This window comes from Xenopus laevis, chromosome 7L (genome assembly GCF_017654675.1).
Source record: "Xenopus laevis strain J_2021 chromosome 7L, Xenopus_laevis_v10.1, whole genome shotgun sequence".
NCBI classification, from domain to species: domain Eukaryota; kingdom Metazoa; phylum Chordata; class Amphibia; order Anura; family Pipidae; genus Xenopus; species Xenopus laevis.
The window spans coordinates 88,635,874-88,663,342 of NC_054383.1; the positions used below are offsets into that span (position 1 = coordinate 88,635,874).

The 27,469-nt window shown below is 38.5% G+C and overlaps 1 protein-coding gene across 2 annotated transcripts in view; it reads right to left on the reverse strand.

Annotated features, from left to right (window-relative positions):
* Window positions 1-27,160, reverse strand: part of ttc12.L (tetratricopeptide repeat domain 12 L homeolog) — a 63,727-nt gene extending 36,567 nt beyond the window's left edge. The window contains exons 1-8 of one of the 2 annotated variants that reach the window (XM_018225955.2): window positions 27,081-27,160; window positions 23,691-23,755; window positions 22,241-22,401; window positions 21,525-21,567; window positions 17,477-17,554; window positions 17,028-17,149; window positions 5,417-5,476; window positions 1,037-1,108 (exon numbers count right to left, since the gene is read on the reverse strand). In XM_018225955.2, coding sequence (XP_018081444.1) covers window positions 1,037-1,108; window positions 5,417-5,476; window positions 17,028-17,149; window positions 17,477-17,554; window positions 21,525-21,567; window positions 22,241-22,401; window positions 23,691-23,742 — 588 coding nt within the window. In that variant the 5' untranslated portion in view covers window positions 23,743-23,755; window positions 27,081-27,160. The remainder of the gene's footprint in view (window positions 1-1,036; window positions 1,109-5,416; window positions 5,477-17,027; window positions 17,150-17,476; window positions 17,555-21,524; window positions 21,568-22,240; window positions 22,402-23,690; window positions 23,756-27,080) is intronic. The other variant, XM_018225957.2, reaches the window with a different exon arrangement.
* Window positions 27,161-27,469: the final 309 nt, after the last annotated feature.

A 27,469-nucleotide genomic window follows, 5' to 3' on the forward strand; every position in this document is an offset into this window, starting at 1 on the left:
ACTGGTTCCTGACACTTCTGTCTGTCTCTGACCTGTCTGTTCTTTGGCAGCCTTGACCCTTGCCTGAATACTGACTACACTTTTGATTAACACTTTGGATATGACAATACTGGACTTCTGACAGTCAAGTTTTCTCCTTAGTCAGGATTTCAGCTCAGAAGGGAGTGAGGCCTTGACAGTAGTGATGGCAAGTCATCCCGAAACAGCACGAGCCTGACCTACAACCCCCTTCATCTGGGTTCCCTCCTCATTTTATAGACCTGTGCTGACTTGCCCCACCCCACTGATGATGTTACTAAAGGGGCAGGGCAGGTACCCACCTATAAAAGTGAAAGCTGACAGTCTACGGTTGTGGACAGGGAGAGCAAATAACTCAGCAAGGCTGGCCTGAACCCGCCCAACCCATGGGTCCTGAGGGTATTGGGTCGGTCCACACATCACTACTTGAGAGTATAATTGGGCCATAGACCCTATTGATTAAACTCTGTCTGACCTTGAGAAAGGCCTATGACCTTAATGAAGGTCTATGAGCCATAGAAGAATCACATAGGGCACATTCTGAAGGCCCTACTCATTTGGCTGCATTCTACCTCTCAAGCACCCGGGAAGCATGGCAATTCTCCTTCTGTAGCTACTACTGACAAGAAGCCATGCAGTCTACCTGTTCCATATTACAGCAGGGACCCTCAGGCTTGCAGGTGCTTTCTAAACCAAGGCCTAATTCAGTTTGAGCTGTGACCAGCCCATTGTGTGTCGAAGTATACCAAGGTTGATTATGACATCTTTATGCTGGAAGGCAACATCTTGGAATGGGCATCTCCTCTCTGGGATAAGAATGCCCCCCCTTGGTCAACAATGCTAGAGCCTTCTTGTAGACCACCTGTACCAAATTCGAAGCTCTTTCTTGTGCAGCACCTGCCTTGTCTTGTTGAGTCAAGCTGGACTGGCTGGAGTAATAATTATACATCTTTTTTACCGTAAAGTAAAAATGTTTTGAAGTTATATTTCATGGGCAGCCATTTGTCTGTGGACTTACCTCACTGTATTCCTTCAGTCCTAAATATGCCTTCCCCATGTGAACATAAGCCTTGGCACACTTTTCATTGCACTAAAGAAAGAAAGTGATTCCACAAAGTTGTTAATTTACTCTATTCAGTAGGGTTCATTTATTAATGCAAGTGCAGGTGAACTAGTGCCAAAATGGAAGAAACATTTTGTAAATCAGCCCTACAATATTTAAAGCTATTATGACTGTGAGCTAAAAACTGACTATATCCTTTATAAACACAAGTGCCAAACTGAGCACATATTACTAGTATTTACAAATGTACTTGCATTTATACATGCTCGTCTGCAACTCGCAATGAGTGCCAATACGCCCATTCAGCCAGATGATGAATTGAGAGCAATTGTGTACATTGACTTCTGAACCTGGCATTTAATCCAGGTTCCCCTAGTGGGTTGTGTCAATAGCCACAACTGCGTGTTGCCAAGTGCCAGTAATTCCATTATTAACGTGACACTCTGGAAGTAATACTATTTGTACATAGATGCAGTAAGAGAGCATATAGCACAACTTGCAAGCAATTTGGCAAAAGTTCCTAATATGAACCTATACTGGTGTATTTCACACAAGTCACAGTGGACATTACTTAGTGGGAGGAAACTTAGCTGTGTCGGAGGCGCCAATGAAGCAGGATGCCGGGGAAACCAAGCTTGGTATAACACATAGAATCTTTATTAGTCCTGGTTAAAACACAAAGTAGAAGTGCGGGCAGGGGAACCAGCTTTACGCGTTTCGTGACCAAAGTCACTTCATCAGAAGCTTAGGCGCCCAATATGGGTACAAGACTTTTAAAACCACACCAATAAAAAATGCATATTAGTTTAAAATCAAACGGTCACCATACATATGTAAAGAAATCTAATTGATATGATTGGTAAACACCATGCATTTAAATTAAATTGATAGTCATAATTATTATCATAAATATTAAGACAGCAGATGAAACATAATACAGCCCATCATAAATAGCTTTGTGTTTTAACCAGGATTAATAAAGATTCTATGTTTTATACCAAGCTTGGTTTCCCCGGCATCCTGCTTTATTGGTGCCTCCGACAAAGCTACAGGTAAGTTTCCTCTACATGTGAATTACCACAGCCAGAGCGGATCTGTGGGAGGCGTCTCCACAGCAGACTACACCGTCTCCCTGTCGATTGCGGTAATGGCGTCTATCCTCATCCGATTGTCATTACTTAGTGGGAACCTGCCATTACACTAAAATTCTGGGAAAAATACTGCACTGAGGGTAACATGCAGGTGATATGCCCATTAAAAAAAATGCTGCACAATCAAGCTTATGGCTAATGCTACATGGTGTTGAATACTGACCCGCTTATAGGCACAGACTGAGAATCAGCTGGTCCATTGCTTTAATCAGGATGCAAAAAAGGAGCAGATTTAAATGTGAAAATGTATACTCATGTTTCCTCTCTGAAATACTCTGTGTGTGTCTGCGCCCAGGCCAACACAGTGCTTCTTGGTGCAAAAACGCAAGTGAGTAAGTGCCATTAGGGGGCCTGATTCTGGGTCCGAGTTTAAATGCAGAAAGAGAAGCAACCCCATGTAGCAGTACCCTAAGGGGTTAAAATATTAGTTTGGGTGTAATGCATGCTGTTTACTCACTGGGGCTGCAGTCTCCCACTCAGCTAAAGAGTATTCTATATTTTCAAAACTATTTTTTAGTATGATTGAAGCCATTACTAAATATTCAACATAGTAAAGCAATAACATCTCAGATGTGACAACAAAGGAACAATAAATTCTTTATATAAGTAATTACAGGCTGCTGATCTTGTATCTCTCGGTGCCTGCGTCAGAGCCTCCTCCACAATAAATATTCAGCATTCAAGACATTCACTTCTACCCGACACTGAGAATTAGCTGACTTACCCTAACAAGACATCCAAAACTTTATCAGTTCATCAACAATTAGAAGTTCATTATAAGGAACGATTAAGGTATTGGCATGAAGAACTCTTAAAAGTTTGGTTTTATAAATACATCTCTGACCTTGTTTGTACTAATAGTATTAGGCTAATACTGGCAATACTGGTTAGTTAAGACATAGAAAACATGACTGCTCAGGAAGCCTAAATCCTTTCCTTTTAGAATTAAAGGGGACCAGTTGCCCTAAGAAATAATTCCAAATTATTTTTTATCATGTTAGTTGAGCAAAATAAAACTTACCTACACTACATGTATTATTTAATTTTTTTTGTTTTTGTTTCTTTCAGTCTTGGAATTACACAATCACAGCACGCAGGCAGGAGCCATTTTGTGCACACTGTCATTAAGACAAGTTGTATATCATCCCAAAAGCTTGTGTATGCGCCCGAATGGGGGACCTAATGCCCATACACAATTGTAGAGTGTGAGGAAGGAGGGGGAATGTGAGGAGACAGTGACATCTAGGAAGTGCTGAATGGAAAGTCAAAGTAATTGACAGCCCCCCCTCTATACCTCAGGCATAGAAGCGGGGCAGGTAATATTTGATTGACAGCTCAGATATTTAAACTCCTTTATAACAGGTATGGATGCTATAATGAAAAAAACTATTTGGGTTCCATGTTTAATTTGCAAATGGCTTTTGTAATACAGCTTTTTATGTGTAGGTGACAGGTCCACTTTAATACTGCATGTTAATGGAAAGTCATATATTTTTGAAATCACTTGCCCCATATACAGTATATAGCACTGCTGTAGATCTGTAGACAATCTTTTCAATTAAAAACTGCAAAAAATACTGTAAATTGTTTGCGGCAATCTCTCTCACCTGCCAGTTATTGCACCATTCTCCCCCCACACACACACCAGTTATTGTTCCATATATTCTTAAATGTCACAGGCTTTTTATGTGCCATTTCGAACCCAGTTAATATTCTACCTTCATATACATCATTACATCATTACATCATTACATCATCTCTACAAGGGTCATTTATAAACACAACCAAACTAATTCATTAAAGGTACTTGCATCCAAAACACTCCTTGCACATCTGTGTAGTTGTGCTTAGTGCCCTTGAGTTCATCCTGCCTGATTTTGAGGCTTGGATTTTTTATTGCTCTTACTGGGTACAAGAAGGTTCTAGACCCACCTAATCAAAACAGAGTTACTAAATACACACTACAATGTTAACAAAACTTGCCTAAAACTGTATTTAAAATAGAATGCATAGTTTTGGGCAAAAATATTCTTGGAAAGATGTTTCACTGCATTGCGACACTACATGGCAACAGCAGGGAGCTCTCTGTAGGAAGAGAAAGATGGTAGTGGTGGAATAATGTGTGGACACAAGCATATTTGTGGGTGGCTAATGAAGGCTAATTGCAACTTGTGGCATTTTGCATTGCTATTACTCTGTTTTGACCATGGCAATCAACGTGCGGAACAGAACTAGAATCCTTAGGCAAACTGTAACACTAACATTTTTATATATTGTAGTGAGTAAAGAACAAACCTGTATAAATAATGAGTTCTTAGCCTTTTTTTGCAAGTTACATTATTATGAATTATTATTATTTTGATTTCTTGATTTCAGCAATTTGTACACTGCTAATATAATGAATATGTAATGTGCCCCTCAGCTGTTCAGCCTGGGCAGGGGTTCAGAAGTTTAATTTACTGCTGCACGAAGCATCTCCTTCTCTGCTTCTAATACTTCTGTCCTATAAATGAGCAGGGAAGCATCAGGAGACCTGTCTTGCGTCAGTGAACATATATATATATTTATTTATAAATAATTAATGTAAATTGCAAAAGTGCTCAGAAATGCACTCTGAGAATTCTTATTTTGGCATATTGGTATCTATATGTCCCCTCCAAAGGAAAATAACCAGATCAGTTTATTTTTGTTTTCTAATAGGATCCATTTAATCCTCAATTCAAAAGAAATTACCTTAAAAATTGTAAGATTAAAATAAGCTTAAATGGAGGGGTAATCTATGTCCCTCCCAAAAACTTCCAAAGTAGAGTGTGGGTAAAACCCCAAGCTGGCCCCCTACATCAATAATTAAACAAAGTATCCCAGTCTTCCTCTATTAGATACTTTGAAAGTATTATTTGTGACTCCTAGCTCTAATGCTTGTGTCTTCTGTTTGTCTTTGTTGAACCCTTTTTTGTTCCCATCCCCCTTGTTTCCCCCTTAAAACTCCCCCCCTTTTCCCTTCTACCCCCTCTTCATACCCTATATAATGTGCTGTATGTTGTTATGTAAGATTAAAAGCTTAATAAAACGTCAGTTGAAAAAAAGTGTGAGATTAAACAGAGAGTATTAAAAAGAAGACCTTTACCCTTGTTTTAAAGGGATGTTTATTATTCCAGATACAGTATTTCAAGAAATAGCTTACCTTTAATGCCCATTGACAGTCAGTTATAGCATCTTCATATTTCTCCAATTTGATATAGGCCTGAGAACAACATGATACAGTTTATTTTTTACTCGATAAACAAGTGGTTAGTTTAACTATAACTGGTCAATATCCTGTATACAAGACTTTTTGGTACATCATTTGGAACCTAACATATTTTAGTTACCTAGTGTAACATAGAAGTATGAGCATTCAGAAAGCCTTTTTTGAGTGTATAGAGGTTTTGCATCTCAGTGCAAGGAAATTAAAATTCTTAAAAAGGAATGACAAGGAAGAAAGTGTTCCACAGTATAAATATACAAATATCTTCAGATGTTATTAGAGGAACACATCTCCATGTGCTCCCAAATGTCTGTAATTCATTGAAACTGCAAATAGGTATTGACTAAAATACCTTTCTCTTTAAACTCTGCAAGATTAGCTTCAGTCTGCCATTGGCTATAGACTTAATTAGATATTTCCAGTTTCATATTCAGCTACCAAAGGCACCACGTTTCATAACACTCTATTGCATAATTGAAATCGCAGCATCTATGAGAGGATCAATAAAGTGCAATTTAGTTGTGGCCTTCATAAATCCTACGTGTTTTGTACAGTAGTCTTGCTGAACTGTCAGTGCATTGAAGCAAAAATTATTCCAGGTTTAACACTTTCCTAAGGGGCAGATTTACATAGGGTCGAATATCGAGGGTTAATTAACCCTCGATATTCTACTGCTGAATGTAAATCCTTCGAATATCGAAGTCAATGGATTTACCGCAAATAGTTTGTTTGATTTGAAGGATTTTAATCCATCGATCGAACGATTTTTCTTCGACCAAAAAAACATTAGAAAGCCTATGGGGACCTTCCCCATAGGCTAACATTGCACTTCGGTAGGTTTTAGGTGGCGAAGTAGGGGGTTGAAGATTTTTTTACAGAGACAGTACTTCGACTATCGAATGGTCGAATATTCAAACGATTTTTAGTTTGAGTCGTTCGATTCGAAGTCGTAGTCGAAGGTCGAAGTAGCCAATTCGATGGTCGAAGTAGCCAAAAAAAACATTTGAAATTCGAAGTTTTTTTTATTCTATTCTTTCACTGGAGCTAAGTAAATGGGCCCCTAAGTGTTGTGTTTCAATACCTAACAACGCGTAAAGAGTAATTCCCCTTGTAGAATTAACTACTAATTGTTTGTTCTCTATTTATAGAACTAACACATTCCACAGAACTTTACAAAGATTAAACATCATTCACATCTGTCCCTGCTCCTATCATATTTACAAACATTCTTCTTAGTTTCATCAGGAGCCATTTAACCTGCCTGTTAAATGGCATGCTGCCCCTTAAAATGACAAAGGAAAGTCTATTTTTCAGTAAATATATTGATAGTGATTGTTTCAAACATAATCAACAAAACTTTTTGAGCACTGTTTCATCTTTAGTGATACCAGTGCCCTTCAATTTCAGTTCCCTGAACACACACACTGTCATTGCTTAAAGGGGTGGTTCACCTTTAAGTTGGCTTTTAGAATGTTATAGAATGGCTAATTGTCCTTCATTCTTTCTTTTATATTTTTTGAATGATTTGCCTTCTTCTTTTGACTCTTTCTAGGGGTCACTGACCCACATCTTAAAAAACAAATGCTCTGTAAGGCTACAAATGTATTGCTCTTGCTACTTTTTATTACTCATCTTTCTATTCAGGCCTCGCCTATTCATATTCCAGTCTCTAATTCAAATCAATGCATGGTTGCTAAGGTAATTTGGATCCTAGCACCAGATTACTGAAATTTAAAACTGGAGAGCTCCTAAATAAAAAGCTAAATAATTTAAAAACAAATAATAGAAAATGAAAACCAATTGCAAATTGAATATCACTCTCTACATCATTACTAAAATTATTTCAAGCATATTGTTTCAAGCATTAGGTAATTGAGCTTCAAATGTATCTGCAATCCATAGGTCATTAAGGGGCAGATTTATCAAAGGTCGAGAAGAAATTTATAATGAAAAAAATTAGAATTTCAAGCTATTTTTTGTGTACTTCGACTAGGGAATAGTCCAAATTTGATTAAAATTTGAAAAAAAAATGAAAATTCAAAATTGATCATGTACTGTCTCTTTATAAATTCGACTTCAACCATTCGCCATCTAAAACATGCAGAATTGCTGTTTTAGCCTATGGAGGACCTACTAGAACCAATTTGGAGTCAATTAGTGGACTTTGACAGATCAAAGTTTCTTTTGGGAAATACTTTGAATCGAATTCGATCTAATGTGATATTCCTTCAATTCGAATTATTTGAATTTGGCCGAATACGGACCTATCCGACCAAAAAAAACAAAACTTCCACTTAATTTCAGTTGGTCTTTTTGAATTCGAATTTCTACGTTTTTCCATTTGAAATTCGACCTTTGATAAATGTGCTCCTAAATGATGAAATGTTGATTTCACCATCGATGTGAAGGGGTATGATGATATTACTCTATAAAGCTGGGCACACAGATGGCTTGTATGGAAAGACAGGAGGGTACATCCGCAAGTGCAGTGAGCAAAGTGCAATATCGAACGCAATAGTTGTGGTTTTTTTTTTTTCTACAATGAACCATTTTCCCCAGAATTCCAGCAATATCGGGGTCATAAAGGGGCAATGCAATTGGCACAAATTGCACCCATTCTGGCAAAATTTCTGCAACCATGCATTTCATCTCAAATTGGAATCAACTGTGTGGAAGTCCATCTGGCTTTTTTATGGTGTTTGCCATAATTTATGGTGTGATTATGCGCCAGATTTTTTTGGCGCAAGTTTACTGTGTCTATTTGCCTTTTTAATTAATAAATTAAATTGATTTTATCGGATCGGTAAAAAAAATGATGCTTTTCTCCCGAAAAGCTCGAGTTTTTGCATTTTCGGGCTAAACCCAGTACAGACACGAAAGGAACAGTAACGTCAAAAAATAAAAGTGTTTTAAAGTAATGAAAATATAATCCAGTGTTGCCCTGCACTGGTAAAACTGCTGTGTTTGCTTAAGAGACACGACTATTGTTTATATAAATAAGCTGCTGTGTAGCAATGGGGGCAGCCATTCAAAGGAGAAAAGGCTCAGGTTACACAGCAGATAGCAAATAAGCTCTGTCTGTCTAATGGTGTTATCTGTTATCCATTAGCTACCCTGTGCCATATAGCCGTTTTTCAATTTCCGCCATTGCTACAAGGAAGCTTGTTTATATGAACTATAGTAGTGTTTCTGAATCAAACGCATCAGTTTTACCAGTGCAGGGCAACACTACATGATTTATTCATTTCTTTAAAACACTTACATTTTTTGGTGTTACTGTTCCTTTAACTTCAAATTGGGATAGGTGCCTCTCCCATTGACTTATAAAGGACCTCAACAGGTCTGAGATGGTGAATTTTTGGATTCTGGATTTTTGCAGCATTGGGGTATAATAAATCTCGATTGAAAATTTTTGGGGCTCATTTATCAAGACTGGGCAAATTTGCCCATGGGCAGTTACCCCTAGCAACCAATCTGTGATTAGCGTTTTAAAGCTAGCTGCAAGTAGAACAACGAATGCAGCAATTTGATCAGTTGCCATGGGTTACTGCCCATGGGCAAATTTGCCTGGTGTTGATAAATGACCCCCAAAGTTTTTTTTCAGCTAAAAATTCTAGTTTGAGGTTTATTAATTAGCCCCCTGAATGTAAAGGGAACCCTGGCGCTATCATCTGGTCAGGATTGGCTGTAGCTCCAGGATAGATTCAGAACAGAAGGCCAAAAATACTGAGCAGCGCCAAGTACAAATATACGGAAGTACAAGGAGCCCATTTGGTGCAAGTATCTTTAATAAAAGTGGTTCTATTCAAAACGTATAGTGTAGATACACACTCACACTGTGTGGTCTTCCAGAACTTGAATGCCTGGTGCATAGTAATGAAGGGATTCACTGGCACACAAGGCAGGTGTAAGTAGAGGAAAGCCCTTGCAAAGTTTATTGCAGAAGTATAACGTTTCAGGGTAGCACCCTTTTGTCAAGCCTTGCACAACTGACCTCCGGGAAATTGTAGGGAGCCGTAGTGATTGTCACTAAGGGATCAGTATTAGAGAATAATCACTGAATAGGAGCCAGTTAATGAAACTTTTTTAAAAAGGACCCTAGTTCACAAGTTTACTAGTTTATAGCAATACATTTAAGTCACATAAGACATCAAAGTAATTGGATTTTTTAGTTGTACTGTTCCAATAATTCAGAAACTGAAAATAGCATTCCTCTAAGTTAGAGATAAAGGGAAAAATGGCTGCACAACAGAATTGGTTTACTGGCTAGGTTTCTGAGTGAGCAAACCTCGTATGTCTTCACTTTCTATTTGTAATATTATTTCATGGTAGGGATGTTTTCTGAAGATTAAGACCTTTGTGTTCAAACATATCAGCAAATTAAATGGCTCAGAACGGAGTTTTAGATCCAGGCAGACAGAAACTGATGCTGAGAATGTTAAATCATAGCTCTACTTCCAAATAACAATCACTACCCAGAATATAATTTCTGAAAAAAATGGAGACTGCACATTAGAAAAACCATCCCTACAGACATGATTCCCAATACTCTCTATACATGGGAGCAACACATTTGCAATAAAATAAAAGAATAAATAAACATGTACAGAAACACTGCAGGATAAAAAAATAAAAAAAAACTATAAAATAAAATTAAACTAGAAGTGAACTACCATCCCTTCTAAAACACAGGTATGGGATCTATTAATCAGAAACCCAGCATCCAGAAAGCCCCAAAATATGGTAATGCTATTTTCCCTGCAGTCCTAAAGTAAATTAAATAATTAATTCTACAGTTTGTAGAACAATCTCTGTAAAGCAAACTTTTTTTTTTTAACATCATAACCTTTATTGCAAGATTGAACATGACATACAGTTGTACATACCGACAGTGTATTTATGGTATTAAACATTTTGCAAAGTACATTCAATTTGCGAAACTAATTTAGCCTGTTGTCATTTGCATGTCATATTTATATCAATGTACACATAACGTGTGAAACAGATACAGCAAAATAAAACATCATCAATCAACTAAAATGGGAGTCCGTGGTTTGTAACCTCTCACAGTGGGGGTTTTAACAGGTAAAGAGCCGTTTCATGTCTACTTATCTACTAGGAAGAGGGCCAGTTTCCCCATATTAAGTCAAATTTTCCAGAGGAGGCTCTTTTAGTGAACAAATATTGCATCCTATCAATGTAGAGCTTCATTTGTTCCAACCAACCTTTGTGAGTCGGGGCCACCGGATTTTTCCATCCCATTGTTATATGTCTGCGAGCCTGGAAAAGACTTTGCCGAATCGTAGTCAATTGATATTTGTTGTAGTGGAAGCTTTCGCCTACATTTAGTATAGCCAGTTCTGGGGTGGGTCGTATTTCCACCGATACTGCATTTGAAATAGTATTGAATACCTCCCGCCAATAAAGATTCAGGTTGGGGCATTCCCACAACATGTGTATAAAAGAGCCGGTATTTACCCTGCACCGAGTGCAAGTTGGTGGATGTTGTGGATTCATTCTGTTCAACCGCACCGGTGTGAAGTATGCTCTATGAATGATGTATCTCTGAATCATTTTATGATCAGCATTTGGCGAGACAAATCTAGGGGCTTCTAGAGCATCCTGCCATTCTTCGGCTGTCAATGTGGGAATATCCTTCTGCCAAGTTGCAAGTAGATTGGGACTAAGTCTATCATGTTTACAAAATCTCAGCACGTCATATAAGTTGGAAATTAAGTGTTGGTTGTCATGCAGCTCTAATATTCTACAAAAGGGGGGTTTACCCAACTTAAAGGGGTCAGCAAGGAATGCGTGTTTGACCTGCTCATACAGTAACCAGGAAGATTCTGAAATTCCGAACTCCTGTTGGAGTACCGCAAACGGCTTGAGTGAATTGTCAGAGACAATGTGATTAATAGTCATTATACCTTTGCTAGACCATGACCCTGCGGATTCTATGTTTTGGAATTCTTTGAGGAGATGGTTGTTCCATATAGGGGTGTCAGGGTGCTTCGTTTGGGTAAAGCACAAAGATTGGGCGCGTAGCCACATTTTTTGGCCTAGTAGTATTAAGGGATGTTCTTTGCTGACATTCCTACCTGTCTGATTCCTTAGCAGCCTTTGCGCAGTTGGTATCCCCAGTTTCCCAGTCAACCCCAAAAGAGTAGCAGAGAGGCAGCGTGGATCTGCAGTGATCCATGGTTTGATATGAGCAAGTTGGGCAGCTAAAAAATAAAGCTCAAAGTCCGGCAAAGCCGCACCCCCATGCAAAGCTGACCTCTTTAGGATTCCAAGTCTTAATCGGGGTCGTCCTGATCCCCATATAAAGGGTCCCATTAGTTTATCCAAAGCTCGAAAATAGCTTGAAGGGATGGCTATAGGAGAGTGTGATAGTATGTATAGGATCTTAGGGAGAATGGTCATTTTTATCAGACTAATTCTGCCTTGTGGGGTTAGCGGAAGTGAGGCCCATTGCTTAAATTTGGATTCCACCTGGCCCAGTAGCGGGGACACATTCAGGTCCCAATAGGATGATGTTGGCAGTGAAACTTCTACCCCCAGGTACTTAAATTTTGAGACCACAGACAATTCAGGGGTAAGGGGAGCATTAGATTCAGGTCTGGAATCCACTGGAAGCACACTAGACTTGGATAGATTGACCTGTAGGCCCGAAAAATTACCAAAGGTAGTGAGAACCTCCGTCAGTCGTTCCAATGATTTACCGCTATCCGCCAGGTAGACAAGGGAGTCATCCGCGTACAGTTGAATTTTCTCCTGGATGGGCCCAAGTTTCCAACCAACTATTTCTGGATCGTTCCTTATAACGGCCGCAAGTGGTTCGATTGCCACAGCAAATAGGAGTGGTAATAGAGGGCAGCCTTGCCTTGTTCCCCGTGTAAGAACAAAGTGAGGAGAGGATATACCGTTGATGGTTACCAGTGCCGAAGGTTTCGCATATAGCAGCTGGGTAAAAGCTAGGAATTTCGGACCAATCCCCATTTTGTCCATCACCTGCCACAGGTATGCCCATTCGACTGTGTCGAAGGCTTTAGCAATGTCCAGTGCCACTAACAGTCTATTTCCTTTGTTGTCATGATTCATGGATAAATTTGTGTATAGCCTCCGTAGATTTACAGCTGTGCTTTTACCAGGCATAAAGCCAGACTGGTCTGGGCCAATAATGCTTTCTATCACCAGCATAAGTCTCCTAGCCAAGATCTTAGCAAGAATTTGGCGTCACAGTTCAAAAGTGAGATGGGTCTGTACGAGCCACATTCCTGTGGATTCTTACCAGGCTTTGGGAGAACAATAATTGATGCCTCTCTCATTGATGGGGGAAGTTCCCCTCTATCTAGCGCTGCTGAGTAGACAGCTAGTAACTCGGGAGCGAGAGTTGTAGCATAGGTTTTATAAAGTTCAATGGGCAATCCGTCTCTGCCTGGTGACTTTCCATTGGGGAATGCCCCAACCGCTAGCTCAATCTCGTCAACTGTGATCTCAGCGTCCAATGTAGCTCTCTGATCAGGGTTCAAAGTTGGCAGTTCAATTCCTGCTAAGTAATGCGGCAGTTGGTGTCTATAGGGCCCCAGCTGGGATCTATATAAGTGCTCATAGTACGACCCAAAAATACCACTGATTTCTTTGGGGTTATCAGTGACATCTCCAGTCACGGACCGAATCAATGGAATTATTGGAGGGGAGGAGTCTGCTCTGGCCAAGTGTGCCAACATTTTCCCAGTCCTTGCCCCCTGCTCAAATATATTATGTTTCAGAAACATTAATTTCCTTTGGCTAATGGATTCCAAATATTTGTGGTAGTTGTCCTGTTCTCGTTGCAGTTTTAGATGGGCTTCAGGCGTGTGGGTTGCGACCACCTCTTGTTCAGCACGAGCCACCAATTCCTGCAACTGGGCCCCTTTGATTTTAGCTTTGGTTTTGATCGCGTTGATCTCACTGATATATGTCCCTCTCACGTGAGCCTTAAAAGCATCCCAATTTATCAGACCTGTGTCAGGGGAAGCATTAAGCGCAAGATGTTCCTGGAAAGAGTTGCGGATTTCGTCCGTTTTCCCCACAATGCTCAGCCACGCAGGATTAAGACGCCACCCTCTGTTGGAGGTCTGATTTCCCCATGACCATACTATCTCTAGTGGGGCATGATCCGAGATTCCTCTTGGGAGATATTCAATTCGGTGAATGAGTGGCAGCATTTCTCTGGACATTAGTACTAGGTCTATTCTAGACAAGCAAAGATGAGACTTGGAGTAGCAGGAGTACTGCCGAGTGGAGGAGTGGAATATTTGCCACATTTCTAGTAGATTCAAGGAGTGCAGGAAATTATTGAGCTTATGATTTACACCTGTACCTCCGGAGCCATCCCGTCTCCATCTATCAATGGCTGGGTCCGGGGTGGAGTTAAAGTCACCTGCGATCAGAATCATGGATTGGGGGAATTGCAGGCAGTAACTCGTAAATTCCAAAAGTATGTCATCCGTAAATGGGGGGGGGATATAGATATTGGCTAGCAAAAACTCCTTTGAAAAAAGTTTACAGTGCAAAAAAATAAACCTGCCTTTGGGATCTATTCTAATATGCAATAAGGAGAATATAACTCTTTTGTTGATTAATATAGAGACTCCTCCCGTGTACACTGAGTATGTGGAGTGGTAGTGCCAGCCTACCCACGGTTTTTTAAGGGAGAGGATAGAAGATCCAGTTAGGTGGGTCTCTTGCAAGAAAAGAATGTCTGGATTTAGCTTTTTGATATAGGTTAGAGCCGTTCTTCTCTTGATAGGATCATTAAGTCCCCTAGCATTCCAGGAAACAAGTTTTACGTTACTCCCCATGGTGGTTGGTGGTTTGTTTTACCTGTTGCCTCTTGATTGAGTGCCACTGATTGGATACTGACAACATAAACATTATCTGTTTCACACAACATACCCATTTTAAAAAACATAACATCAGCATCAATTTGTATTTTCTGTTATCAAGCAAAATAAACATAGCAATGCTTACCCCTAACACCCTTTCCCACCCCGTCGCTCCTATCCCCAACTTAGGTGCCACTTTTCCCAAAACCAAAACAATGAAACCAGAGTAGATCTAGCTCACAATTGAGTAGTTACCCTGAATAAATGAGGGGAGTGTCGAAATGTTTATCAAGTGCTGCTCCGCCCTGACAATCTTTCATGGGACTTAACAGTCCGAGGGGCATGCAGGGTATCCAAATGGCATAGTGATGGCTTGCAACAGCCACGAAGACAAGCAGCAGGGTTCCAGTAAACAAAATAAGATTCCCAATATAATAGGATTGTCGGGTAGCCTGACTGAAACATGGGGTCACAGTAATTATTCCCATTGTCAAGGGCTCGTCCTAGGGCCATAACCCCAGTATATGAGATAATAGTTCACAGGTAATTGCAAAGAGAACTAAGTCAGCTCAGGGATGGTTGTCAAAGTTAGGCTACCGCAGCAGCATACGCCAATCCTTACTCTGGAGTTGCTGAGTAAATACAATTTGACTAAGTGACGTTCTCTAACAGAGATTAAAGGCCTATTGGCGATTCGTAAAAAATTTAGGAGAATATAGTTACCACACCATGCTGTCCTGGCCACCGACTGCTACATAGAACAACTGGAAACCAAAAAAAAAAAAGGGAGGAAGAAAGAGGAGATCTCAAGCCTCCACACGTTGTCGGCCCAATGAATCCAACCAGGAGCAGGCCTCTGCCGGGTTGTCGAAGAATTTAACACCCGAGGTCGTCTGTATCCGCAGCCGGGAGGGGTACATCATGGAGTATGGGATTTCTCTCTGCCGAAGCCTTTTCTTTACATCCAGAAATCTTGCTCTCATCTTTTGGAGTTCAGCGGAGAAGTCTGGGTATATAGAGACCTTGGAGTTATTCAGCTGGATTGGACCTTTAGCGCGTGCCACTGCCAGCAGCTTGTCCCGGTCCTTGCAGTTATGGATACGTGCTATCAGAGGCCTGGGTGGGGCACCGGGTATCGGTGGCCTAGATGGTATTCTGTGTGCCCGCTCCACCGAAAAAGCAGGGGTTAGGGAGTCTGCACCCGCCCATTCTTTCAGGATTCTTTCCACAAATGACTCCGGGTGATCCCCTTCCTCCCTCTCTGGCACTCCGACCAAGCGAACATTACTGCGTCTTGCCCGGTTTTCCAGGTCATCTACTTTCTGCCGCCATTGTTCCACTTGTCTTTGTAAATCCTGGGTGGATTGCTGTAAAGGGTGACAGGAGTCTTCTAGTGCCGAGATCCGGGCCTCTGCTGCTGAGGTGCGTTCTCTAATACGTTGCATGTCATGTTTAATCAGTGATAGTTCTGCCTTGAGTTCATCCGCTGTGGACATAATGGTAGCTTGGCAGGATTGTTGGCAGTTTTGTACTGCGGTCAGCAGATCTTGCAGAGTGGGCTGCGGCTGCAGGACCTCTTCTTGCGATGTATTGTCTTCTGCAGGAGGGTCCTGCACCATCTTGGGGTCAGAAGCCGGTGAGGCCTTGCGAACAAATTGCTCCAAGCGAGTAGGGATCTCAGTCTTCTTCTTACTCTGTTGGTTCCTGCCTGCCATGTTAGACAAAGGTGCTGTTCCCCTTCAGATCTGGTCTTCGTCACTCAATAGCGAATGTATCACAGGATGTGTTTAGGGCATACGGAGCTCACTTGATGAGTGTTCTACTCCATGCACAGCCGGGCCTTGTCCCCACTTGATTCAAGTATAGAACGGATTGCCATATAATAGGAGATAGACTGCCCAGGAAGGGTTAATAATTAATGGGGCCTCTGTTGGGGTTAGGCATATTCAGGTGTTGCATTAGAGAGCTCTTGAGTGCTTGTAAAGCAAACTTTAAACGCATTGGTGATGTATAAATAAAATGATAGTACAGGAATGGGACCCGTTAGCAAGAATGTCAGGACATAGGGTTTTTACAGTATATCATTTGGATCCCCATAAGTTAAATCTACAAAAAAAAACATTTAAACATTTAGGGAGTAATTTAGAGCTTTGTGAGCTTTTTTTAGCCCTCAAATGAACTCAAATAAACTCAGAAATCGAATGGCTTCTAATTTAAGAAAAAATTAGAATGAAAAAAACTTGTGTAGTAGGTGTGAAAAACTCGAATCACTCAAATTGATCATTGAGTTTTTGAGTGAATCCCACCGAAAAAAACTCAAACATCATGAAGGTTATTAACATCTTCAAATGGTTTAAAGGACCTCTGCCATTGACTTCTACCTGACCTCGACAGGTTTTAGATGGTGTATTTTTGGTTTTGAGCTAATCCAGGTTAGGGGTATAATAAATCTCAAAAAATATAAGTTTTTTAACCCGAAAATGTGATTTTTGACCAAAAAATACATTCCAAAATGTGAATCTTTGTGGAAAATACAACACGACGTTTGATAAATAAAAGGCAACTATAAAAAAATCAATCCCCCTCTGGGTGTCAGCACACTTAATCATCTCCCACACACTTTTTAGGACAGCTGAGTATGCTTAAGCCACAGCCAGACTTCCAGGAAAGAGTCTTACCTGAGCTCTGTTGGTATACAAAACGTGCATGTCTCTTAGTTTCTCCATCCCTTCACTATAGCATTTCACAGCTGTCTCATAATCACCTTTTGAGAAGGCCTCATTTCCTAGTTCTTTCAGAGCTAAGGGAATACACAAAATACACAACACAAATATCATACAGAGAGTACCTTCTACCTGTAACTAACCATTACAGGTATTGTTATTATGTGTGGGGTGCAGTAAACTACTTCCACCATATTACAACTGAAAGCTATTTCTTAGCAATTACAAACAGCAACTGCTAATGACTGTAAAATATACTGTACAAAACAAGGTCCATAAAATATTTATGTAATCAAGAAGATCCAGTGAGACTTTTTGGAAAAATAATTAACCAGAAGCATAGAAATGGTTTCTTTTCTGGAATTCCACACCAAAACAGGAAATTACTTTTGTCTTTATCCTACCATTTGCCATTGCCTTTTTTTCTTTCCGTCTTTCTGCTCGTTCTTTAGCATCCTTTTCTAGATGTTCAAGGAAGTTTTCTAAAATGGAAAAAATCAGAAACATCTATGTGATAACATCATTATTACCAAACTATTATACAGGTATGGGACCTGTTATCCAAAATGATTTGGACCTGGTTTTTTACGTAATTTGTATCTTCATACCTTGGGGTAAATTCACTAAGCGCCGAAAATGTGCTAGCGATGCCTTTGCCGCACTTCGGCAGGTGAAGTTTCGCCAGGGCACCACTAATTCACTAAAATCCAAAGTTGCGCTCAGGGAGGCTAAAGGTAGTGAAGTTACGCTAGCGATGCCTAATTTGCATGCGGCACCAAGTTAAAGTACAATGGACGTATATGTAGCAGCAAATACATTACACTACACAAGCCTGGGAAAGCTTCATAAGATAAAATAGAGTTGTTATTTTGCCCTATACATGTTCCCACTGTATAGTTTAGGTGCCATATGTTAGGAAATGTAGGGGGGGAGGAGGCTACCCCCAAAAAAAATTATGATCTTTTTCAGCCTATCACCCTTAAAAAAGTAAGACGCCAGCGTTTTTGGGACTTAGAAAAAATTTCAACTTTTTTTGAAGCAAGTCCTATCTACTCTATTGCACTTCGCCTGGCCTGAGGTGGCGAAGGCAAGTCTGGCGCAAGAGGTAGCGGTCAGTAAAATCCGCAACTTAGTGAATTAGCGTAGTTACGTCCCTTCGCGATAGCCCACTTCGCCGGACATAAGGGTGTGAAGTAGCGATAGAGTAGGTCTACTTCGCTAGTGAATTTACACCAGCACCCGTTAGTAACCCCTTTAGTAAATTTGCCCCCTTGTCTACTAGAAAATCATGTAAACATTAAATAAACCCAATAGGCTGGTTTTTATTCCAATAAGGATTAATTTGTATCTTAGTTTGGATCAAGAACAAGGTATTGTTTTATTATTACAGAGAAAAAGGAAATCATTTTTAAATATTTGGATTATTTGAATAAAATGGAGTCTATGGGATATGGTATTTCCGTAATTCGGAGCTTTCTTGATAATTAATTTCTGGATAATGGATACCTTACATGTATTTTTAAAACGTGAAAATGCCTTCTGTGTGGGACTGGATACAGCACACCTTTAGTAGCAATGGTGAACTAGTTAAATTTACTACTAGCAAAGCACATCACAATATCTACATTTACATTCACTCTGCTGTATAGAATACTGATCGTTCCTATGAATGCCGTACTGAAAGTGTACTTCTACACCAACTAAATTATTATTCATATAATCAGAAGTAAAATAATTCCCATTTTCTGCAGTCTCATTTATTTTTATGGAAGTGCTATGAGTGCATTTTACCTACAACTTCATTTTGACAGAAAATGGAATGAGCATCATTTTATACTATTTATGTATTATGTTCCTTGCTTGAATGCATGTCATGTTGGGTATTATGAATTATAATAACAAAGTCAACCAATGTTAAATAAAATTACTCAGATATGTTTGCGTCTAACTAAGATGTTTTTCTGGCATCCGAGGTAAATGATTTTGAGTAGTACACATCACAATTCAATTTGTAATTTATGGCCTTGACTAAATTCAATTCAACACGCTTGTTGGTCATTGAAGCCAATGCTGACATTTTGGTTTGAGATGATTTCCTATTTACCTTGCATTGTAATTGGGACAACCAAAAAGTTGCCTTGATGTGACAAGTTAAAATATTTTGCTTGATTTCACTTATGAGTACAAATCGTATTTGTTACTTTTTCCTCTCTGAATTGAATTCTGCTTTGTATGCCTTGAACGTAAGGAAAATCTGCAATACTTTCAAACAAGGGTTGTCTTTCTTTGGTTTTTATAAACAAATAATGAGGAAAGATAACAGTGTACTCAAGAGACATCAAAAGCAGCACCACCTTTTATTTATGTGCCCTTAATGTTCTCAAACTTATGCCACAGTGCTTTGGAAAAGAGATTTGACTGTTTTTGAAGTTGCAGAAGGAGGCCATGCATAAGATACAGGAAGAATAGTGTATGTATTAGAATGTTTTGTCTCTAATTTGCAACTATTTGATATTCAGTAACTGTGGGGTTGGTCCTTCTCCAGAGTTTGCTGAAACTTGCTTGGCTAAAAAAAATATGGCTTTATTTCCTTAAAGGGGAACTCCAGCTTCCAAACCAAAATTTGTAAATTTGACACAGAAACCCCTAATATATCCATTACAGTAACCTGTTTCTTCAAAAAGTATGAATAAATGCAATTCTCTATGCTGAACTCCAGCTGTTCTTTTCTTTCTGCATCATTTGAAATCCTGGCAGGGAAGGAGGGACGAAGCACTGTTGTTACACATTGTAACAACTTCTCCACAGCTTACAGACAGCATGCAGGAACTACATAACCCACAATGCATTGCACTGTGATGTTCTTTTCCTTAGTAAAATCATATGTGCAGGGAATTGTGGGGTTTAGAGGATACAGGCTAAGGACAGCTGGCTGTTGATACAAAGTAACAATAGTCAGTCAGCTCAGCAAAGGAGTTAGGCTAAGGCCACACTAGGCGATAGCGCCGCGATTTGACTCGCGGCGACTTTTCGCCGCGACTTTTCGTCGCGACTTTTAAGCAATCGCTGGGGAAACTTTTGCGCTGGCGTCTATGGGGAATCGTGTAAAATCGCCAGCGTAAAAACACACGCGGCGATCTTTTCTCTACTGTCGCTCGAAATTGCCTCGCTAGGCGATTTCGAGCGACAATAGAAAAAAGATCGCCGCGTGTGTTTTTACGCTGGCGATTTTACGCGATTCCCCATAGACGCCAGCGCAAAAGTTTCCCCAGCGATTGCGGCGAAAAGTCGCCGCGAGTCAAATCGCGGCGCTATCGCCTAGTGTGGCCTTAGCCTTAGAGAGATCAGCAGGAAAGCAGAGGGCTAGGCTTAGGAAACTGTCAGAAACCATTACAAATCATCAAAAGTCTACATAGTTTTTAAATGATGTATATTGCAAAGTTGCTTGAAATTATGTTTACTTTTCAAAAAGCTTAAAGGAACAGTTCAGTGTGAAAATAAAAACTGTGTAAATAGGCTGTGCAAAATAAAAAAAAATTCTAATATAGTTAGTCAGCCAAAAATGTAATATATAAAGGCTGGAGTGACTGGATGTCTAATAAAACAGCCAGAATCCAACTTCCTGCTTTTCAGCTCTATAACTCAGAGCTAGTTAGTCAGCGACTTGAAGGGGGGCCACATGGTACATTTCTGTTCAGTGAGTTTGCAATTGATCCTCAGCATTCAGCTCAGATTCAAAAGCAACAGATGTGACCCATGTGCCCCCCCTCAAGTCTCTGATTGGTTACTGCCTGGTAACCAGGGTAACCAGTCAGTGTAAACCAAGAGAGCTGAAAAGCAGGAAGTAGTGTTCTGACTGACATGTTATAAATCAAATCACTCCAGCCTTTATACATTACATTTTTGGCTATCTATATATCATTCCAAAAATATCCCAACACCAATTTTGAGGTTCAGACTAGTATAAGTAATTTTTGTCCACTTGATCCTCTATAATATAAAGATTTATAGCAGTTAAAGGCCGCTCACCGTTGGTAGTAATTGGCTCGAGTGCACCTGCCCCGAGCCCTGCGCTTATTACACAATCCTTCACACGTTATTTCCAACGGTTATTTGCACTCATAGATAAATACACATTTTCACAATAGAGATATGTGCCTGGTGGCCCCTCCTATTTTTGCACCCTAGGAACATGCCTTTTCTGTTTACCCCTAGTTCTGGCCCTGATGTACTACATTGACTAGACAAAAAACAGAATGGTAATAGTGACAAGAGAGACTTTACTTAATATTGCCTAATATATACTATATTCTAAACTAAAAATATTGTTGATTCAATTCACAATTTTATGTGCTTTGGGGCTTGTAAAACTCACCTAAACGTGTCAATGAAATAAAATGAATATTTAGCTTCCAATATTTTAAAGCCCCATTAACCATTATAGTTGCTTACCTTGCATTTGTATGGAGTCCTTGTTGGCATGATGAGCACTACCCTATAGTCAAATTGTAAAAAGAGAGGAAAATGAGTTATTTCATAAATCACCAGATTTAAACAAGGTAACACCACACATATTGGGTTTTAATCAGTCCTGGCTAAAAAGTGCTATATAGTTATTGTTTTTGGGCAGCTAAAAAAGTCTTAGGGTCCCATGCAATTATGTATATTAAACTTTATTTTTCAAAGAGGTAGGTTAATATAGTCGTGGTCACCATTTTCATACATTTTTGTGCAACATTTAGCAATTCTGGCATTCATGGGACATGAACACTAGACAGGACTCACTTGATAAATACTTGTTCATAAAAATTGTAAATTAGAGCTGAAGAAGCCACTTATATCTAAGCTCAAAAGACATAGTAATGCTTTGAATTTGCAAGGGATAAATGTATGTGAGTGTATAACTGTGGCCTTGGAATTTGGAGACAGTGTGCGATATTATACCTTTAGCCTTAGTTACTTGTATCTGTATTAGAAAGCCAGGCTGATACTGTTAACAATACCACCAATATACAACTGAAAATCACGTTTAAATCCACTAAGGATGAAACAGCTGAATAATGTATTACCCAAGTAATTACCAAACCTGCTGTATCAATAAGTTTAAACTAAAATGTTTACCACCCTATATAATTATATTTTCAAACAGAATCTGAGAAAGAACTTACACACATTCCTTCAGGAGATGCGTTTATGACAGTTCTATTTGTTTTTGTCCTTATTCCATCACCATCCTTGCTCTTCAACAGAGCAAGCTTTTTGTCTGCTTTTAAGAAAGCCTCATGTTGGCGTGACTCATCCAGTGAGTTTAAATCTTGTATGATATCAGCTGTAAAAGAGCAATATATTAAAAACCTGTTGGCTTCTTCTCATTTTTCTTCATAACATTGTACATATAGGACATCTTGCTGTCTAGGCCAGTGTGAAATATGAACTTTGTAAATGGTGTATATGTTGACACTAGGGGGCCCAAATGTATTCTTTTTCCACAAATCTCTTAACATTTTTGATTTTCCTATTTTTGTAAAAAAGCTCTAAAAATGTGAGATTTATTAAGTGCAAAAACCATGAAAATCGCTAATACAAAACTTTGCCAGGTAAAAGTTGTCAAAGTCCTATAGACGCTGATTCTATTGGACCGTTTTAAATCAATTTGGACTTTAAGAGGTTTTCGGATTTTTTTTCCGCTTGGAATTGTCCAAAAAAGGTTTTAGGGGGTATTCATATTTTTTAGGGCATTGTTCGATTTGAACTTTTTTTTATTCGGATCTTTTAATGACATTCGTGGCATTGGAGTTTGTGAGTTTAGTTTCAAAAATATATATATATATACATATATAGTTCAGTGAAGAGCCAGTATTAACATGCCTGGGTGCAGAGTCAAAATTGCGAATATGCCCATAGAAAATGATCCGCACTCACAGGTCTTAAAAATTCAACATTATTTATTTTTTAAAAGTTAAGGACCGACGTTTCGGCCTATCCTAAGTCCTTTCTTCTTTCTTCTCCTTTGAGAAAGGCCTTACCTTTTAAAAAATAAATAATGTTGAATTTTTAAGACATGTGAGTAAAGATAATTTTCTATGGACATATTCGCAATTTTGACTCTGCACCCAGGCATATTAATACTGTCTCTTCAGTGAACTATATGTATATATATATGTATATATATATATATATATATATATATATATATATATATATATATATATATATATATATATATATATATATATATATATATATATATATATATATATAACTATATGTATATATATATATATATATATATATGTATATATATATATATATATATATATATATATATATATATATTTATATATATAAAGTATACCTATTTGTCAAACGTCAGCTTTTAGTGGTTTTAGAGGTTTTTGAAACCACAACTAAACTCACAAACTCCAATATATATATATATTATTTGTATTTTGCAAAAGAATACCTTGTATTTTACAAAGGATGCACACCTCACTAGTATGCATACAAATATTAGAAGACACCCAAGCAGTATAGTCCTCATATCAATCAGTACTGAGTAAGTATGGGTTCTTCTAACTAACTTCTCCCATTTAATTTATAATCTGTTCGGAAGCTTACTGATTTCATCAACGTTGTTTATGAAATTCTGCAAATTTTCATCTGTAGACATGGTGGGAAAGATCCTATAACAATAAAATAAAATATTGGTAAACATATGAAAGTAATTTTTATGCTGTATCATTACAATAAATATAGATGCAAAATTTGAACCTTTCCAGCAGGCTTTATGTAAAGCTTTTCAACAAGAAACAAACAGTGGCTTGCAGTCTTTTAATGCTAATAATTAACTTGGGCAAAGTAGTGTCAGTACAATACTGCAGTAATCTATAGACCTAAGGTCTGTATGTTTAAGCAGTTTTTGTGTTGAACTGGAGGCTTATGGTCCAGATACGGCCCTTTGAGAGTTTTTCATGGCCCGTAGCATGCCTTAGATCCCCACTGATGTTTTTGGATAACACCATTATCTCATGTATATGCATGAGGCCTGCAGTTTTATGTTTTCCAAGCTGCCAATTATACCTAAAGGATTTATGGTCAGCCCTAGTAGAAGATTATCTGTTGGCACAGAAATGGAAGGAATTGCTTCCAAAAAGAATTCAAACTGCCAGCAAAGGACAGCTGTTAATTATAGTGATTTGTGATGGTGTATATAAAGTGTGCCAAGATAGCAATAAAGATGTAAAGAACCATAATGACAGATTAAAAGAAGACTTTAGGGATCTAGATAATAAACAATTTGTAAGCTGTAAAAGTGTTCTCACTTTTAAGCTGTACCTTTCTGCTTTCACGTTATGTGATCCACATTTGACTATACATTATTAATCTATGTGGTTATTACACAAGTTTTCTCTGTACCTGTAATGCACATTGCTAATCTATTTTAACTTCTTCTGCTTTTGCGTACAATTTTACATGATTCCTCTTTAGCAAAAGTATTTCATCACTAATCATTGAACACCCATTATCTTGCTCTTGGTGCAGTTGAAGGTGGAAAATATAAATATCCTATATCCACCTACCCAACATTGTGGTTTGGAACATAAATTATTGGTTACAAAACAATATTACAAGTGGGGTATCTATTAACCAGAAATCTGTTATATGAGTAGCTCTAAAATATGGCAATGCCATTTCATTTTTGAACATATCAAAACATAGCAAACGTAGCAAAACAATCATACTGGGTACTGGGTAATATTGACATTTTTGTAAGTAACTTAAGACTTAAGACCCAGTGATCCACATTACAGAATTAAATTCGAAGAACCACAGGTACTGATAACATATCCATTCTGTATATCTCAGTGCTGTTCAAGATTATACACAATTTCACGTATTTCGGTGCCTGATTATTCTAAAAATATGATTTAAATATGATTTAATCTAATGAGGGTTTGGACATGCTGCTTTCAACAATTGCCTTTTGTAGTTCCAGCAAGGCCTGTTGGCCTCCAGTTTGACAGAACTTCTGTATTTGAATGTTTATACTGCCAATAATTCCTTTCATAACAGATTTTAGAAAATGAGAATAAATGTCTTTGTATCCATGTTGATTTTTATTACTAGAAACAAACAGATATTTTTTTATTTTAATTTATGAGAAGCACAGTGGTGTGAAGCACATATGCATCACATTTTAACAGGATGCCCAGAAATAACATTAGCAGCCCTTTATACTCTGCTATATTGATATCTTTATCAGTTACTGGTCAGGTATTCTCTGCCACAGAAATATGCCCAGTGATTACACTGGCAACGTTACAAGCACATTCATAAATAAGTCTGCTGCCTGCTGTGTGCACTAACTGAAAGAGTTAGCTGATATTAAGTCAAAGATAAACAAATTATTTCCAGTTCCAATTCTTGCATAGAAAGTAGAGAAACACACACACACGTAGCTGCCTGGAGTAAAGGCTGTGTAATGTTCAGTAAGAGGGAAACTCCACAACACAGTTTCAAATTTATCAAGGGTCGAATTTTTAAGTAATGGGAGGTTTTTTTAACTCCCATAACTTCGAAATTCGAATAAAAAAAGACAGACATTTATTTAAAAGTTTTTAACTTCGGGTGAATAGGTTGTATTCGAATTGTTCGAATCACAATTTTAGCGCATTCGATCAAATTTGATACAAAGTATTTGCCCCAAAAAACTTACCACCAGGACTCTTCAGGATTGGCAAGAATTTAAACTTTAAAGGAAAACTATACCCCCAAAATGAACACTTAAGCAACAGATAGTTCATATCATATTAAGTGGCATATTAAAGAATCTTACCAAACTAGAATATATATTTAAGTAAATCTTGCCCTTTTACATCTCTTGCCTTGAGCCACCATTTCGTTATGGTCTCTGTGCTGATCTGAGATCACCTGACCAGAAATACTACAACTCTAACTGTACAGGAAGAAGAGTTGAAGCAAAAGACACAACTCTGTCTGTTAATTGGCTCATGTGACCTAACATGTATGGTTTGTTGGTATGTTTGTGAGTACAGTAAATCCTATGATCCCAGGGAGCGGCCTTATTTTTTAAAATGGCAATTTTCTATTTAAGATTACCCAAAGGCACATACTACTAGAAAAGTATATTATTATGAAAATGGTTTATTTACATGAAGCAGGGTTTTACATATGAGCTGTTTTATGCAATATCTTTTTATAGAGACCTACATGGTTTGGGGGGTATAGTTTTCCTTTAATACACGTGTGAAGAAAACACATGTGCCACAATTTTGCACATAAGTCTTCCAAACTCACATTATTCCTAGCATATTTTTATAACCACCTATGCTCCCCCTTAGTCTGAAACATCACTCCAATAGTCCAATATTTTGACCAGTTATTTTCCATTGTTCTTGTTTTTCTAGTATTTTGTTCAATTCATGTTCATTATTTTTGTTTATATCAGTCTACTTTGACGTACATTTGGGTCTTCGTGGTCTCTGGTGATAGCGCATTCTAGACTATTCCAGATGTGACAGTGGCTGATATAATCCTTTTTTAGATGTAAACAATCTACACAGCTTATTAAAAACAGCAGTGACTTAGCATACAGTTACAATTCTATCACATAGGCCTCTATAAGCTTCTATTTAGGGCCTAACAAAATAATTTACAATTAACATAGTTCAAACTTATCCTTGCAAGAATGTTTTGCCCATGGTGTCCCCACAATTTAAAGGCATTTCTGGGTGCACCATGAGCGCAATTTCCTATGGGCAACATAGCACCTAACCTGCCATTGACCTATACACCAAAGAGCTTCTTCATTCATGTATCTACTATATGTTCCACACTGGACTTGTATATTCAATTTCCAGACTGCACCTACAGATGTTCTTGTTCCACTGCAGTACCGCCGCAAATTGACAGTTTCCAGGCGTGAACACAAAGCACAACTAAATTGAGATTATCAGTAAAGTTTTCAGTGGAATATAAAATCCTTACCTGTCTGCCTTCCAGTAACACAGCACTTCCTGCCCCTGTGCCTTACAATGTGCTAATAAACAGTGAGGCCTGTGTTGCCTAGCAACGTGTCAACATATCCTTTTTCTGTTGTGTAATCTCCGCCTTCCACCAGAGCCTAAACTCCCACTGTTTGACTAAAATGTCATTCATTGTTTTGTCTGCTCACTGGAACTCTGGAGCTTTATAATCTATAATCTAAATTTGGTACCTGAGGCACAGGAACAGTAACTGGCTTAGCCAAGGTCACTTTTTAGTTTGGCCACACAGTGGTATTTTTTCAAGGACAATGTGACAGCCTAGGATAGTTTGCTGCATAGTTTCTGACTCTTCCCTTATAGTCCCTGCTTTGTGTTTTCTATATTCCATAT